Source organism: Labeo rohita, chromosome 23 (genome assembly GCF_022985175.1).
Source record: "Labeo rohita strain BAU-BD-2019 chromosome 23, IGBB_LRoh.1.0, whole genome shotgun sequence".
In the NCBI taxonomy this organism is placed as follows: Eukaryota; Metazoa; Chordata; class Actinopteri; order Cypriniformes; family Cyprinidae; genus Labeo; species Labeo rohita.
In genome coordinates this window covers 24,602,552-24,621,536 of record NC_066891.1, presented here as the reverse complement: position 1 = coordinate 24,621,536, position 18,985 = coordinate 24,602,552, and the positions used below count along the sequence as shown (strand labels likewise).

At 36.0% G+C, this 18,985-nt stretch overlaps 1 protein-coding gene across 1 annotated transcript in view; it reads left to right on the top strand.

Moving 5' to 3' along the window:
• LOC127154642 (uncharacterized) overlaps positions 1 to 18,985 on the top strand; it is a 78,927-nt gene that overhangs the window by 49,353 nt on the left and 10,589 nt on the right. Inside the window, exons 3-6 of the mRNA XM_051096312.1 lie at positions 6,399 to 6,453; positions 6,548 to 6,635; positions 10,021 to 10,562; positions 15,509 to 15,628. Coding sequence (XP_050952269.1) covers positions 6,399 to 6,453; positions 6,548 to 6,635; positions 10,021 to 10,562; positions 15,509 to 15,628 — 805 coding nt within the window. The remainder of the gene's footprint in view (positions 1 to 6,398; positions 6,454 to 6,547; positions 6,636 to 10,020; positions 10,563 to 15,508; positions 15,629 to 18,985) is intronic.

The window sequence follows — 18,985 nt, the reverse complement described above, 5'->3', positions numbered from 1 at the left end:
GGATTTCATCAAAAATATCTTAATTTGTGTTATGAAGATGAACAAAGGTCTTACCGGTTTGGAACAACATGAGGGTAAGTAATTAATGACACAATCTTCATTTTTAGGTGAACCATCCCTTATGTTGCATCTAAAAGTCTGCGTTAACATACCTTTTGCAAAACTTGTATCAGATTTCCTTCAGATTTGTTAGATCTTTACTATCTGAAATGACTTCATCATATGCTGAGGGCTGCAGCAGCAAAATGAACTGAATTTCTCATTTCCAAAATGTTCTTCCTGATACTGAAAGAATCGTTAATTGAATCGTTGAGGAGCCGGAATCATTAAGAGCAATCAGAATCAAAACCAGGGTCGTTAATTCCTTACGGTTCCCATCCATATCTAATGCTTTGTTCCTGAGCTGTTTGTACGTTTGCACATAAAAGTGTTTCTGCACAGACGCGCCCCACTCATATGTCGAAAGAATGCGTCGGCTTCTTAAAAACTCTCCCCCACTCTTGTGTCAGGGCACCTCCTCCTCTTCTTCTTTAGTTCTATCTCTCTTTCCGTCTCTATCTCTCCTTCCCCGCTGTGGAGCGACTTGATGAATGCTAATATCACTCCTTCAGCAGATTGCGTGCCCTCTGTAGGAGCCGTTTCGCTGGGAAATGCCTTAAGTTAAGCTCTACGTCGGATGCTCATTTGTGACAAAGACTTTTGCTTAGAGATATTACAAGGAACGAAACCCTCCAACAAATCAGTTTCACATACTCTCAGGCGTTGTTCTATTTCTGTTTTTATGTAACGTTTCACAGAAAAGATGAATAGGGACTATACTCATTTGTGCATATTCACCACAAAGTCTTGTTTTTGCTGTACTGCAAAACAACTCGCTCTCTACACAAGATTGTTGTGCAGAAGCCAAGTGTGTTTGTGCTTTAGTGTCATCCTAATGGTAGACGACTGATATTTAGTGCTCAGAGAGCAGGTTGTTATTGCTGCAAAGTCACCAGATGCCTAATGGAAAACACACACTGAGCTCATTGTTCTGAGATATACAAATTATGATTGAATGAAACCCGTTTCAGAATTAAAATGTTCCATCGCATTTCCGTTGCAGAAAATTAAAATGTACTCACTCTCATGTATTCCCAACTAGTATGACTTTTTTCTGTGGAACATAAACAAGATACTTTGAAGAATGTACATGCTGCTGTTTTCAATGCAATGAAAAGACTTGTAGCAAATACTGATTTACCTTTTCTGATTCCTTTTCTTACACAAAGTCTCACTTCATGACATTGTATGACTTGAGTAAAAATATCAAAAATATCTGAATTCGTGTTTCTGACGAACGAAGGTCTTGAGGGTGAGTAATTAATGACAGAATTTTCATTTTTGGGTGAACTATCCTTTTAACCTTAAATTTTTTTAAAAACAGAAAACTAGAAATGCTGTAGGAAAAACATATTTCAGCTATATCGATATTTACAAAATATTCATGACAAAAACTGAAAACATTAAAAGCTCATTCAAAATATTAATAAATACTGTAATAGCACATAAATAATATTAAAATAGATCTTTTCCAGAAGGTTTGACTGGGTGAGATTTGACTGGATGAGTACTTTTATTCATTGTTATGTATTCAACATAAAAATAATTGAGAATTTTCAAGAGAATTTTCTAGCTTCAATACAAGTTTAATTGCCTGCATTTGTGACATAACGTTAACTACTACAAAAATTAAATGTCTTTCCTTTTCTTTAAAAAAGCAATAATCTATGGAAGCCCGTTCCCGCCACAGTTGAGAAAGAATATAACTCTGTAAGTCATAATAATGACTTAACATCTCATAATAATGAGAAACTTTCTCATAATAATGACAGTATCTCGTAATAATAAGAAACTTTCTTGTAATAGTGACTTAGTTTCTTGGCATAATGACTTAATTTCTCGTAATATTGAGAAACTTTCTAGTAATAATGACTTAATTTCTCGTAATAATGAGAAACTTTTTCATAATAATGAAAAACGTTCTCAGAAAAATGACTTAATTTGTTGTAATAATGACAAACTTTCTGGTAATAATGACTTAGTAGCTCGTAAAAATTAGAAACTTTGTCATAATAAATGACTTAGTATCTCGTAATGACAATTTTTTTTCATGACAAACTTTCTCGTAATAATGAAAAACTTTCTAGTAATAATGACTTAGTATCTCGTAATAATAAAAATGTTCTCATAAAAATTACTTAATTTGTTGTAATAATGAGAAACTGTCTCATAATAATGACTTAGTATTTCGTAATAATGAAAAACTTTATTGTTTTAATGACTTAATTTATTGTAATAATAAGAAACTTAGAACTTAGAAACTGAGAAACTTTCTCGTAGTAATGACTTAGTATCTTGGAATAATGAAAAACTTTCTAGTAATAATGACTTAATTTCTAATAATAATGAGAAACGTTCTCAGAAAAATGACTTAATTTGTTGTAATAATAAGAAAATTTCTCGTAATAATAAGAAACGTTCTCGTAATAATGACTAAGTATCTCATAATGACTTTTTTGGTAATAATGAGAAAATTATTAGTAATAATGACTTAATTTCTCTTAATAATGAGAAACTTTCTCCTAATGAGAAACTTTTTTGAATTAATGACTTAGTATCTCTTAATAATGAGAAAATTTCTCATAATAATGAAATATTTCTCGTAATAATGAGAAACTTTCTCAGGAAAATGAGAAACTTTCTATCTTTCAAATCAATTCTTAAGGCATTTTAACTTTATTAAATACTTATTTGTTTAGATCAAATTTTGGACTGTTTTCATACATGGATTTGTTCTAAAAACATGCAGCTTTTCACTTCACAAGACATTAATTGATTGACTGGAGTTGTGTAGATTACTTGTGGATTATTGTACTGAGCTTAACTTGTTCTGAACCTAGAATATTCCTTTAAAACATGGCTATGCTAATGCTGCATTCATGATTGCATACTCAGTAGCCGAGTGCAGCTGTTATTTTGCTGTGTGAGGTTTTGCAGTATGAACAGTACATTCTGCAAGTCATGTGTGTAGACACAGGGTCACTAATACCCAGGTGCAAATGTGTCCCTCTGGCCTTCTGAGATTCTGACCTTCACAGGGGAACAGAGCGATACAGCCCTCACAACTACAAACAAACAGAGACAGAGACACTGCTATTATGCCTTTATGTAAGGCATATGCATTACATTATTCTACTTTTTTAATGTCTTGTTATCCATTCATCCATAAAACATTCATACACTGTAGTTTAGGGAGTAAAAGAGAGAGAGAAGAGAGAAAATCCTCTGTTTCACAGATTCGCGTAGGTGTGAGAGATGTGTGTAGCAGCGGATGTTAAAAATGGGGTGAGAGTGAGAGGAACAAAAAGAGGTGTGTGAAAAAAATGTGTGTATTTCACAGGCTGTTGGATTGGTGGAGAGAGAGAGAAGCTATAATTGATGTCACACCAGGTGTGTATAGGGAATGAGAGGAGAAGAAAAGCAAGGGACGAGGGATCGTCAGGGTTACCTATCCATCCTCTCGCTCTCTCTTCCTCTAGTACACCTGCAACACTTCTAGTCCCTCATGATTACGCCATCCCTAGATAAAACCAGACTCTGGCAATCCCACAGAGAGCCATTACAAACACTCGCTGTAGTGGAATTTTACTTCCTGTCCGATTCAACAGTGCACAATAGCGCCGGTACAAAACCCAGAGAGCTGCATGTCTAGTGTCTTCAAAGGCTGCGGCTTTCTAAACAGAATGTAATCTCATAGGTGACTGATTTGGAACACTGCATACTTTAATTTTTTACACATGATTCCAGTCACTTCCAGTCATTTTTATTCATAATGAATGGGTAAATCTTTTATGATACACCATTACAGTGATGATATACAGTCATGGCCAAAAATATCGGCACCGTTCCAATTCTGTCCGAAAATGCAACACTTCTTTCAGAAAATTGTTTTTGTATTCACATGCTTATTGTTTTTGTTTGCACTGCAACAACACAAAAAAAAAAACAGAGAAGAAAAGTCAAACTTAAAATTTCACACAGAACTCAAAAATGGACTGGACAAAATTATTGGCACCTTGTCAAAATTGTAAGAAATAGTTGCTTTTCAAGCATGTGATGCTCCTGTAATTTGTATTTAGACACACCAGGTGTGGGCAATATAGTAATCACACTTGCAGCCAGTTAAAATGGAAAAAAGTTGACTCACCCTTTGTGTTGTGTGTCACACTGAGCATGGAGAAAAGTAAGAAGTGTAAAGAGTTGTCTGTGGATTTGAGAGAAAAAATTGTGTAAATACATGGACAATCTCAAGGCTACAGGTCCATCTCCAGAGATCTTAATGTTCCTGTGTCCATTGTGCGCAATATCAGTCCATGACACTGTAGCTAACCTCCCTGGATGTGGACGGAAGAGCAAAGAGATGAAAAATTACAAGGATTGTTTGAATGGTGGATAAAGAACCCTGTTAACTTCCAAACAAATTCAAGCTGATCTGGAGACACAGGTTACAACAGTGTCAGCTCGCACTATTCATCGCCATCTGAATGAAAAGGGACGCTATGGTAAGAGACCACTGCTGACACAAAGGCATAAAAAAAGCAAGACTGAAGTTTGCCAAAACTTATGTGGCAAAAACACAATCCTTCTGGGAGAATGTACTGTGGACAGATGAGACAAAAGTAGAGCTTTTTGGTAAAGGACATCATGGCACTGTTTACAGAAAAAGAAATGAGGCCTTCAAAGAAAAGAACACAGTCCCTACAGTCAAACATGGTGGAGGTTCAAAGATGTTTTGGGGTTGCTTTGTTGCTTCTGGCACTTGATGTCTTGACTGTGTGAACGGTATCATGAAATCTGATGAATACCAAAGAATTTTGGGGCACAACGTAGTGGCCAGTGTCGGAAAGCTGCGTCTCCACCAGAGGTCATGGGTCTTCCAGCAGGACAATGACCCGAAACACACTTCAAAAAGCACTCAGAAATGGTTGCAAACAAAGTGCTGGAGAGTTCTGAAATGGCCAGCAATGAGTCCAGATCTGAATCCCATAGAACACCTGTGGAGAGATCTCAGAACAGCAGTTGGGAGAAGGCATCCTTCAAATCTGAGTGACCTGGAGCAGTTTGCAAAAGAAGAGTGGTTCAGAATTCCAGTAGAGAGGTGTAAGAAACTCGTTCATGTTTACAGGAAGTAACTGATTTCAGTTATTTTTTTCCAAAGGGGGTGCTACCAAATATTAAGTTAAGGGTGCCAATAATTTTTTCCAGTGCATTTTTTGGGTTCTGTGTGGAATTGTATCAGATTTTACTTTTCTTCTCTGTTTTTTTATGTTGTTCCAATGCAAACAAAAAAATAAACATGTGAGTACTAAAACATTTGCAACTGCAACATCTTTCTGCGAGAAGTGTTACATTTTCTGACAGAATTGCAAGGGTGCCGATATTTTTGGCCATGACTGTATGCTTCTGTAAAAGCCACAAGACATAGGTAATTTGTGTTTAAATGTGAATAAAAAGTTCAAATACATTTATTTGAAATTGTAACATCTAAAAATCTTTACTGTTAATTTTGATGAATGTATGCATCTTGCTGAATAAAAGTATTCATTTCTTTACAAAAACATTCTGACCTCAAACTTTTAAACAGTAGTATATACATATTTTTTCATAGTTTTTTTTTCCTAAAAAGGGCCCTTAAAAATAATAAAATACACAGTTTGTATAAGCATTTTGCGTAAATGTAATACTTACAAATATTGATGATTCAAAAAAAACGTGAAAAGCACTGGAACCAAGCCTGCAAAAAAAGTCAGTGGTCACTGTTTTTGTGTATATTAGCATCTTATTAATTTTAAAGAGCACAAACAAATAGTGGGTTACATTTATTTATACCTTACACTCTTATTCATACAATCTTGTGCTTATAACTTGTTCAAAACAAGGTATCTTTCAAGGTAGCATAATGTTTTTAACTGCCTGTGAACAACTTTTCCATCTGAAGATCATATATGTTTTCTTAAAGGGACCCAAAAATGAAAATTCTGTCATTAATCACTCACCCTCATGTCATTTCAAATCTGTAAGTATTATTACAAATTAAGATATGTTTGATGAAATCTGAGAGCTTTCTGACCCTGCATACACAGCAACACAACTGACACTTTCAAGGCCCAGAAAGGTAGTGAGAACATCATTAAAATATTCCAAATGACATCAGTGGTTCAACCACAATGTTATGAAGCTTTTAAATGTTATCTAGATAGGAGCTGTCTAGATTTTGGAATATAGGATGTTCCAGTTGTTCTTTACTTGCATGTTTGCTGTATTCTCCTCACCAAGAGTGTCTCTCATTTTATCTGCAGAAAAAGCAAAAGCAAACATGGCCACGCCAACGGAGGGGCTCAGAAAAAGGAAACAGTGAGTGCGAAAAAATATATATATATGGACACGCCCAGTGTATTTTTAGATATGGGTGTTATGTACATATACATGATAATGTTTCATATTTCAGGCTGCTCTGCGCCAGTCCAAGCTGAACTCAATGAGTAAATCTGACACCCGCCTGCATGACATGCACAGGATGCCCTGCAACGCCAATGGTGAGAGAGACAAACAGATTAAACTGGTCTTTATAATATGCGTTCACAAGACTCATTAACCACGCACAAACGCACATATGCATTGGCCGACGCACGTGCGTGCAAAGGCTGACGTCTCCAGAGACTTGTCATGGTAAGATGTTTACTAGCTCATGTTCCCACTGCCACAGACGTGTGATCTGCGAGGCTGAGAATGACACTTGTCAAGCTGAGATGCAGAACACACATCTCAAAGCCCTGTATACACTGGCTTCTGATCTTTTAAATCCAGACCAATGGGAACTCAGCTTTATTTAATGTGTAAAACATAAAATACACAATAAGAAGGATAACAAAAGAATGGATCAACATAAAAAAAAATCAACACTGACCCTTTTTTATTTTTGTAATAAATGCTCCTGGTCGTAATATCCACAAATAATCAGTCCACACTATTCCAAATATTATATATATATATATATATATATATTGCATTGACTATGACATAGCTATCATTTTACTGCTGTACAAAGAACACAAGTTTGAACCCAGGTAACAAATTTAGGTTATGAAAATGCTGTGGTAACATTGTTTTGAAATGTTACTAAAACGTTCATATGCCCAGTTTTCTTTATGTAATTATAACGTTATTTGTTTCTTACAATGTTCTACTAATTTTCTTTTCACCCAAAATATCATGTTATTTGAACATTTAGTTTTAATATTCTAAGAACGTTAAAATGTCCACGTTTTCTTGTTGTGATTATAACGTTATACACTACCTAGTTTTTGAACAGTAAGATTTTTAATGTTTTTAAAGACGTTTCTTCTGCTCACCAAGCCTGCATTTATTTGATCCAAAATACAGCAAAAGCAGTAATATTGTGAAATATTTTTACTATTTAAAAAGGTTTTAAAATGTAATTTATTCCTGTGATCAAAGCTACATTTTCAGCATCATTACAGTCTTCAGTGTCACATGATCCTTTAGAAATCAGACTAAAATGCTGATTTGCTGTTTAAGAAACATTTTTTTATTATTATTATCATCAATATTTAAAACAGTTCAGTACATTTTTTCAGGATTCTTTGATGAATAGAAATCCAAAAAATCAGCATTTATCTGAAATAACCTTTTGTAACATTATACACTATACCATTCAAAAGCTCTAAGTCTGTATAATTTTTTTTCTATAAATTATAGAAATTAATACTTTTATTTAGCAAGGATGCTTTAAATTGATTCAAAGTGATGATAAAGACATTTATAATGTTACAAAAGATTTCTATAATGCTGTAACTTTCTATTCATCAAAGAAACCTGAGGTTGTACTCAGCTGTTTTCAACATAATAATAATAATAATATTAATAATAATAAATGTTTCTTGAACAGCAAATCAGCATATTAGAATGATTTCTGAAAGATCATGTGACTGGAGTAATTCTAAAATTCAGCTTTGAAATCACAGGAATAAATAACATTTTAAAATATATTCAAATTGAAAACAGTTATTTTAAATTGTAAAACTATTTCAGAATTTTTTACTGTATTTGCTGTACTTTGGATCAAATAAATGCAGGTTTGGTGAGCAGAAGAGAATTCTTTAAAAAACATTAAAAATCTTACTGTTCAAAATCTTTTGACTGGTAGTGTATATAGATTATAGAAATGTTTCTTACAATGATCCACTAACTTTATTTTCACCCAAAATATCATGTTATTTGAACATTTATATTTAATATTGTAAGAACATTAAAATGTCCAGCTTTCTTGTCATGATTAGAATGTTAAAGGGGTCATCGGATACTAAGTTCACTTTAACATGTTGTTTGAACATTAGTGTGTGTTGGCAGTGTATGTACAAATCTACCCTATAATGATAAAAATCCATGCAGTGTTTTTTAATTAATCTGTAAAAATAATATCCCCTTTTTCAAATCGAGCCGTTCTCAGATGCCTGTCGTTGTGGCGTCACCCCAACAGACGCCGCTCCTACAACAGTTGATTGACATGAGCGTCTTACCTCAGATCAGCTGTAACAGTCCAACCTCCATGTTTTGATGCTGGAGCAGGGATGTAAGTTAGACAAGAACTGAGCTATTGAGGTGTTGTGTTGCTGGATGTAATAATGAACATAGTGGTCGTCATTTACTCCCGACATCTGAGCCGCTGAAGGTGCAGTGGATTAAGTTTGTCTGTGAAGGGAATGCGCCCCCCAATATACATAGATCCGTCTATGTTCACACGAATCATTCATGATCCAGCTTCACTTACAGCAGAAGTGAGTATAAGGGTTTTTTATGAATATTTGCGATCACCTCGCCTAATAACATGCTAGTTAGCAAGTTTAGCGGCTAAACGCGGCTAAAGTAAACAGGCTCGTCACTCCACAGAGAGAAGAGAGGGGCGGGGCGAGCAGAGCTCATTTGCATTTAAAGCAGCCTCGACCAGAATGGGATGATTTTTGCAGAGCTGATTTTGACAAGGTAAAAAGGGTGTTGTTTTACACTACCACTGAGAATTTTTAATCGAAGTATATTATAGACTTTTCATTAAGACCCTAAAGAATCATATTAACTTGTCAAAAATGGGCATCCGATGACCCCTTTAAAGGTTGTAAAAACATTTCTTACAATGTTCTATACATTTATTTTTTACCCAAAATATGACATTTTCTGTCAAGATTGAGAATGTTTATCAAGTACAAATAACAAGTACAAATATATATTTGTCTAAGAATGTTGATCCCAAGATATTTTTTTAATAAGAACATTCATCAAGTAAAACATCATGAAGACATTCTAAGAATGTTGTCTCTTAACTTTGTGAGACCGTATTTCAAATATTAACAAAGTGATAAGAATGTTCCATAAACACCTCTTTAAGAATGTTTTGTCCTAAAATGTTATTGAAAGTTGTGAGAATGTTCCTTGTTAGTTGGGAACAAACAGGTGCCAGTGTCATGCAAGATCGGTAGAGGTATGCTAAGCTAGTCAGCTAAACTATTAGCTTGCTAACTAGAATAGGTTAAAGTGGAAAGGTAAATGTTTAATTTAACTATTTTTATCTTTGGTAGTATCAAAGTATCAAACTAAATTCACATTTTTTGTTGCCAGTGTAGGCTCATGTTATCTTTAAATAAATTGTAGTGCAGGTTTAAACCTATGTAAAATTGTGGAAGTGTGGTCAAAATAAAAGATAATCAAATAGTAATGGTCTGCCCTCTTGTGTTTGCCTGGAGTAATGTCAAATGTGACATTTTAATGACACTTTGTATTTTACTGACCCTTTGTATATATAGGTATTTAGTATTTTATCCAGTGTGATATTAATACTCCAAACTTTAATCTTAATCCTCTCTTTTCCATCTCCCTCATATCATTCGGTGTTACTCTGATTTACAGGCGCCCCTAAGAGCCGCCCGGCCAGCATGGACCTTCTGCTCCTGCATACCCGCCGCTCCAATTCTGACCTCCGTCCCACCTCAGGTCGCCAACTGCCTCGTGCACCTAGTAAAAATGACAATGAGGAGCGTGAGCACACCTACTCTGAAGTTTGCCGCCGCTCCTCTCCCACACCCCACCTGCCAGATGACGGCCTGTACGAGAGTGTTGGGATCAAAGGGGCGGGGTCTGACAAACCTGCCCCACCTGCTGCCCCTGCCCCGACGTCAACCAACACGCCTACTCAGCGTCGTGCCCACAGCCCGACGCTCAATGGGAACGGCCGAGGTGGAAGCAGAGGAGGCGTGAACGGCGTGAGTCAAGATGCAGTGACGGCAGAGTACGCCTCCATACGGAAGGTGAAGAAGCTGGAGCGCAGCAGGAGGGAGGAAGTGGTGGAGGATGGAGATAGGGAGCACCAGAGCGTGTCCAGCAGCGAGTCCTCCAGCAGCACCTTGCCAAGGAAAACAGTGGAACCATTTCACCTACCCAATTTCCCAAAGGTGAATATGACACAGATTAACCACAGAGGTTCAGAATAGTTATAGTAAAAAAAAAACTCAGGTCATAATTTCTTCCTGCAGGGGCAAAAATGAGCAACAAACTGTCACAGAAACCTTAAAAAGGGACTTGATATATGTCTGGAAAACAGAATGTCATATAGACTCTTTTAAATAACCATCTAGAACACATTAGGAAGCATCTAGATCAACCCAGCAACCACTACAACCTCATAACAACCTCAGAACAACATAGCAGTGCATAGCAACACCCTAACAACGACCAGCACAACCCAGCAACCACTACAACCTCATAACAACCTCAGAACAACATAACAGCGCATATCAACACCCTAACAACGACCAGAACAGCCCAGCAACCACTACAACCTCAGAGCAACTTAACAGCCACATAGCAACACCCTAGCAACCACTCAGAACACACCAGCAACCACTACAACCTCAGAACAACCTCAGAATAACTTAGCAGCCGCATAGCAATGCCTTAACACTCACTTAAAATACCTCAGCAACCACTACAACCTCAGAACACCTCAGAAGCCGCATAGCAACACCCTAACAACCACCTAGCACACCCCCACAACCACTACAACCTCAAAACAACCTCAGAATAACTTTGCAGCTCCACAGCACTGCCCTAAAAACCACCCAGATCACCCCCGAAACCACTACAAGCTCAGAACAACTTAGCTGTCACATAGCAACACTCTAACAACCACCAAAAACACCCAGGCAACCATTACAACCTCACAGCAACCTTTAGAACAACTTAGCACCCACATAGCAATGCCCTAACAATGACACTGAACACCTCCGCAACAACTATAAACTCATAACATCCTTAGAACAACTTAGCAGCTGCACAGCAATGCCCTAACAACCACCCAGAACACCCTAGAAACCACTACAACCTCAGAACAACTTAACAGCTGCATAGCAATGCCCTAACAACCACACAGAACACCACTGTAATCACTGCAACCTCAGAACAACTTAGCAGCCACATCCCTAACAACCACCCAGAACACCGCCACAATCACTACAACCTCACAACAACCTTCAGAACAACTTAGCAGCCACACAGCAACACCCTAACAATCACCCAGAACACCCCAGCAACCAACACAACCTCAGAACAACTTAGCAGCTGCATAGCAACACCCTTACAACCATCCAGAACACCGCTGTAATCACTACAACCTCACAACAACATTTAGAACAACTTAGCAGCCACACAGCAACACCCTAACAACCACCCAGAACACCCCAAAAACCACTACAACCTCACAACAACTTAACAGCTGCATAGCAACACCCTAACAACCACACAGCAAACCCCCACAATCACTTCAACTTCAGAACAACTTAGCAGCCACATAGCAACACCTCAACAACCACCCAGAACATCCCCGCAACCACTACAACCTCACAACAACCTTTGGAACAACTTAGCAGCCACATAGCAACACCTAACAACCACCCAGAACACCCCAGAAACCCCATAGTAATTCACTAAACACTCAGAACAACTTAGCAGCTGCATAGCAACACCCTAGCAATCACTTAGAATACCCCAGCAACCACTGTAACCTCATAACAATCTCAGAAGAACTAAGCAGCAACAAAGCAATGCCCTAGCAACCACTTAGAATACCCCAGCAACCACTACAACCTTAGAACAGTTACCAGATGCATAACAACACCGTAACAACCACCAAGAACACTCTAGCAACAAAATAGTAATACGATAAACATCCAGAACAACTTAGCAACCACATAGCAACACTGCTGCAACCACCTAGAATACCACAGCAGCCACTACAACCTCAGAACAATTTAGCCGTCATATAGCAACACCCTAGCAACCCTCCAGAACACCCTAGCAACACCACCCTGTTGAAAAAAAACCCCAACATGTGTATGTTTTGGAGCATGACAGCTTATTATGAGCTAGTTTAGGATGATCATGTGCTGGTCCTAAGCAACTAGCTCTAGCTCAGCACCAGCTTATAACCAGCTCGTGACCAACTAAGGACCAGATTAAACCAGCTGCCATGCTTCAAAACATAACCTGCATATGCTGTTTTTTTTCAACAGGGCGTAACTCACATAAACCACAAAAGAACCTATCAGCTGCATGGCAATGTACTAGCAACCACCCAGAACAACCAGCAACCAAAAAGTAATGCACTGAACACATCTTAGAACATCTTAGCATGGCATTGCAATGCCATGGCAACAACTTAGAACACTCCAGCATCATTATGGTATACAGTATTTTGGCACTACTCTTTAATGTTGTTGTTCCTTTAGCTCATCTAATAGGCCCATCTTTAATAATGTCAAGGTCTTGCATTTTATTTCCAGGCAACAGAAAAAAATAAGCGAGAAAAAAAAAGAGTTTTTATGCCATTAGCACTGATGTAAATGGTAAGCACTTAAAGCAGATCCTGCTAGTGCAGTTACACGTTTTGAACACTAGAGAGTGCTGTTTCATATAAAAAAATCCGCTGGATCCACCAATCTAAAGCTTTACCTGAAATCAAGACTGACGTGACTGGTGACTTTTACATGGTACATTTTATTTATTTATTATTATTATTAATATTATTTTAATTTTTACAATTTTTAAACTTTTAGAATTTGAGATGTTACATGATTAAAGGTATTCAAGAAATGAACATTAGCACATGTTAAAATGTTGCCTTCCACATAATCAAATCATTTAAAATTCTAAAACATTGTATTGACATAGAATTAAAAATAAACTGAAGTCAGTTGTTTTAGCTGATACTTTGTGTGTGTGCTTGTGTGTGTGTTTAAGCGTCTGTTCGCATTTCACCCATATTCGTGTCCGCCTGTCAGCTGATACCTGTTTGTGTTGTGCTTGGCTTTCAAGGACAGATAAGATTTGCAGAGAGCAGAACAGCCATGTGGAATGATGGTGCCTTTAAAATGGAAAACACACAGACAATGATCGGATAATGATCCAGTCTTCCTGTTAGCTCAGCTCTGCTCTGTTTGTCTTTATGTGTGTGTGTGCTGTTTGTTTCCCACATATAGAGATAAAATCTTCTTTGTCACAGGTTTGTTGATTGATGGCTTGTTTACACAGGCACAGTATTGTATTCAGCGCATACTTGTCTTTCTAAATCTGACTTACAGTGTGCCATTTGATGCATAAGCAAGGCTAAATAATGTGCGTCTGTGTTTGTGCGTCTGACCTGCATTGCATCCAAGTCTGCATCTAGAGCAAATATTATTAGAGTTTACGTGAAAGCGAGCATGCAGTACGGTTGTGCAGCACATGTGTCACTCCAGTGCACTGTGCTGGATTATGTAAGGTCTGTTGGCAGGCTGCCTGCCCCGCCATGTGTGTTTTTTTTTTTTGTGTGTTAAAGGCATCAGGGAGGAACCACAGAGCAGGTAGTTGCTTCAGCCAGGGAAATAAATAGCAGCAAACACTGTAGCCATTCATCTGCTGGTATTAATCATTCATACAGGAGGTGTGTTTCTTTCCCTCTTTAATCATTGACTCTCTATGCAGCGTACATATCTGCTCGTGTAATGATTAACTCACAGAACATTTCCATTGTAGAAACAAACACCAATCAGTCCTAAATTAAAGGAACAGTTCATGTCGTTCCAGACCAGCATGACTTTCTTTCATTGTTCTGTGGGACACAAACAGTGAACTTTTGAAGAATGTACTGGCCACCGTTTTATTTTTATAGTAAATATGAATGACAACTGGTTCTGTTAAGCTACAAAATGACAAAGAAGAATCATAAAAGTGGCTCATACAAGTGTTCCAAGTGTCATATAATAGCTTTCTGTGACAAAAAGACCAAAATTTAGGTCTCTATTCCCCTTTTTTCAGTTTTAGCTTTAATTTCCAGTCAGTGATTTTAGTGCTTCAACTTATTTTAATTAGTACAATTATTCATTGTAATTTAAAGATTTTCATTTAATATTTATACTTTATTTTATTTCAGATTTATTTCAGTTACATTTATTTTTTTTATTATTATTTTTATTTTTTGTTTTAGTTAATGATAATAACCCTGCTATTGAAGGAATAGTTCACTCAGAAATGAAAATTTGCTAAAATGTACTTAGCCTGAATGGGTGCCGTCAAAAAAAGATGTAGATGAGTTTGTTTATTCATGAGAAAAGATTTGGAGAAATTTATCATTACATCACTTGCTCACCAATAGATCCTCTGCAGTGAATGGGTGCCGTCAGAATGAGAGTCCAAACAGCTGATAAAAACATCACAGTAATTCACAAGTAATCCACACCACTCCAGTCTATAAATTAACATCTTGTGAAGTGAAAAGTGGCATGTTTGTAACAAATGCATCATTAAGATGTTTTAATGTTAAACTGTCACTTCTAGATGAAATATAAAATATCTCTGTTCATAACAACATTTCCTGTCTGAATTGAACACACAGTTTTTCGCTTTGCAAGATGTTAATTGATAGACTGGAGTTATTATTTGTGAAACATTGTTATGTTTTTATCAGCTGTTTTCGACTCTCATTCTGACGGCACCCATTCACTGCAGAGGATCCAGTGGTGAGCAAGTGATGTAATCATAAATTTCTCATGAATAAGCAAACTGTTCTACATCTTAGACATTTTTGGGTTAACTATTCCTTTAATATCTTCAAATGGTTGTTTAATCAATCAGGTTGTAGAATCAGTCTGATTGGTGATGAATGATTTAGAATGTTGTCCTGACCAAGAGTTAATAATTCATTAAAAATATCTGACACAAAAACCTTGATTCATTCACAAAACGGATGGTTGCTGCTTCTCTCATGAACTCAGCTAGAATTTAGATGACATAAACTTCGGTCTGTTTGCATTAGCAGTGCTTGAGGAGATCTGACCAGCCTGCATGTTCCCTATGTGTCCAACAGGAGGCAGTCTTCATGGGCAACGGAGAGCAGTACATTTGGAAACCACCAGAAGAGGATGAGATGATCATGCAAGGGGTTCCTCAGCTGGAAAACGGACACAGCCATCCCACCGCCGTGGAGGTAATGTCTGCCTAGCTATCTTAACACTGCAGACGGGGTCACGACATTTGTCTAGGTTTGCATGAAGGGATCAGGTTTCAGACTTTGACATTTGACCTCAAAATCCCAAGACCACTTGCATACATTTCGGATCTCTTTGGTCTGACCCTCGTACGTCAACAAAGAGTGTTTTCTGGGGCAGGAAGCGAGTGGAATGATGGCTGCAGTCTGATAAATTGTGGCTTGAGAGTGAGAGAGAAAGTTTGAGCCTCCTTTTCTCCCTCCCCCGCATGTCTCTCTTCCTGCTCTCTCTCTCTCTGTGGCGGGTTTGGAATGGCATGACTAACAGGCAGGTCAAAGGTCTGTAGACTGGGCTTGTTGACTGTCGGTTCAGGGTTGGGAGGAGAGAAGGAATACCACACTTCCTGTGGCCGATCAAAACTTACAACTTGGATTCAGATTAAAGCATTTACAGCAAAGATGTCAAGTGTAGATTACGTTTGAAGAATACATACAGATTCTAAAAGGATAACAGCTGCATTATAAGTGCAAAAATGTTTTTTTTTTAATCAATGTTATCTCCTTTTTAGGTAAAATGCACTAAATGTCATCAAGATTTAATAGAAAAGCTAAATTGTGTAAGATCATACTTTAAAGGGTTTACTCCTAGAATTAAAATTTTCTGATAATTTACTCAACCCTGTGTCATCCAAGATGTTCATGTCTTTCTTTCTTCACTCGAAAAAAAAAATAGGTTTTTGAGGAAAACATTCCAAATTTCAGTGCTTCAAAGGACTACACGATCCCAGCCGAAGAATAAGGGTCTTATCTAGTGAAATGATCGGTTGTTTTCTAAAAAAAATAAAAATGTATATACTTTTTAACCACAAATGCTCATCTTGCACTAGTTTGACTTCACACATTACGTAGTCACGTTGGAAAGGTCACACGTGACTTAGGCAGAAGTACCGACCTAGTGTTTACAAAGCGAACGTGCAGAGAAAGTCAAATGTCTTTTGCAAAAAAGGTAAAACAACAATGTTGGACGATTTTGAAGTTGGAGGAGAAAATGAGATGGAGTTTTTCGCCCTACTCTACTAACCACTGAGACCTTTCCAACATGATAATGTTATGCGTGGAGTCGTAGACGTGCATCACAGAGCTAGCACAAGATGAGCATTTGTGGTTAAAAGATTTATACACTGCCCTCCAAAAGTTTGGAAACACCCCTGGCAATGTGTGGTTTTGGACGATATCAGCATAAATCCTTATCATTTTTTTGGTGCAAATACATTAAAGTAACTTGACATTATCATTGAAGAGCAGCAATAATAATTTTCATTTTGATTACATAATAATGGCAATATATACATGTCAAAGTCAGACACAAGCCCCTTTGCCAGCTGTGATGCCTGGTTACTGGTTTAAACTTGGCCCAGGTTTTTATAAGATTTTTGGGTCAGCACACCTTAATAGCTTCAACAACTGATTGCCAATTAAGTTTAGAATACACTGAATTTAGGTCCAGATTATGCAGAGCTGTAATAGCTGCTAATGGTGAATATTTTGATGAATCGAAAATTTACGTTTTTTCTATGTATAAACTGTTTATGTAATAAAATATGTTTTCGTAGTTTGTGTTGTCCCTTATCAGTGCAAAATCATCACAAATTAAAAAGGATTCATGCCAATATTGTCCAAAACCCCACTGTTGTAGGGTGTTTCTAAACTTTTGGAGGGCATTGTGTGTGTGTGTATATATATATATGTGACCCTGGATCACAAAAACAGTCAAAGGGTCATTTTTTCAAAATTGAGATTTATACATCATATGAAAGCTGACTAAATAAGCTTTTCGTTGATGTATGGTTTGTTAGGATAGGACAATATTTGGCCGAGATACAACTATTTAAAAATCAGGAATGTGAGGGTTCAAAAAAATCAAAATATTGAGAAAATTGCCTTTAAAGTTCTTCAAATAATGTTCTTAACAATATATATGACTAATCAAAAATTAAGTTTTGATATATTTACATTAGGAATTTTACAAAATATCTTCATGGAACATGATTTACTTAATTTACTAGTGATTTTTGCCATAAAAGAAAAATCTATAATTTTGACCCATACAATGTATCTACAAATAAATAAAATTACAAAAAAAAGTTATATTGTGAAATATTACAACATAAAACAATGTTATTCTATTTTAATATACGTTAAAAATCTAATTTATTTCTGTGATCAAAGCTAAATTGAATTTTTCAGCATCTTAGTCTTCAGTGTCACATGATCAGAAATGATTCTAATATGCTGATTTATTATCAGTGCTGGAAACAGTTGTGCTGCCAAATAGTTTGTTGGAACCTGTGATACTTTTCTTTCAGGATTCTTTCATGAATAAAAAGTAAAAATAACAGTATTTGTTTAAAATAGAAATCTTTTCTAACAATATAAACTACTGTTCAAGAGATTGGGGTCAGTAAATTTGTATTCTTTCTTTCTTTTTTTAAAGAAATTAATACTTTTATTTACCAAGGATGTGTTAAATTAATAAAAAGTGATAGCATAGATTTACATTGTTAGAACAGATTTATATTTTGAATAAATGCTGTTCTTTTTAACTTGTTATTCATCAAATAATCATGAAAAAACAAAAAATCACAGGTTCCAAAAAATATTTGGCAGCACAACTGTTTTCAGCATGGATAATTCTAATAATAAATCAGCAAATTAGAATGATTTCTGAAGGATCATGTGACACTGAAGACTTTAGTAACAGCTGATCACAGGAACATCACAGGAATGAATTATATTGAAGTATACTAAAATAAAAAACATTATTTTATATTGTAATAACATTTTGCAGTATTATTGTTTTTTTTTTCTGTGTTTTTGATAGACATATATATATATATATATATATATATATATATATATTTTTTTTTTTTTTTTGTATGTTTGTTTGTATGTTTGTTTGTTTTGTTTTGTTTTTTTGTTTTGTTTTATTTTTGTTTTTTGTTTTTTTTTTAGAAAATGTTTCATTAGATAAAACCCATATTCCTCAGCTGGGATCGTGTAGAGCCCTTCGCAGTTTGGACCTTCAACACGATCCCCATTGAAGTCCAATGTTTTCCTTAAAAGAAAGACATGAACATGACTAATAATAGACTAATAGTTTGGAGCCCATAATATATATATCATATGTTTTTAATATTTAATATATTTTAAATGTAATTTATTTTAATTTATCTTTTTTTTAATAAACAGATTCTAAGCAATTTAAATAAATGCATTTTTTAAAAAATATGATTATTTAAATAAAATCACATAATGCAAATTTATATGCAATTTAGTTATATATTAGAGTATATTTTC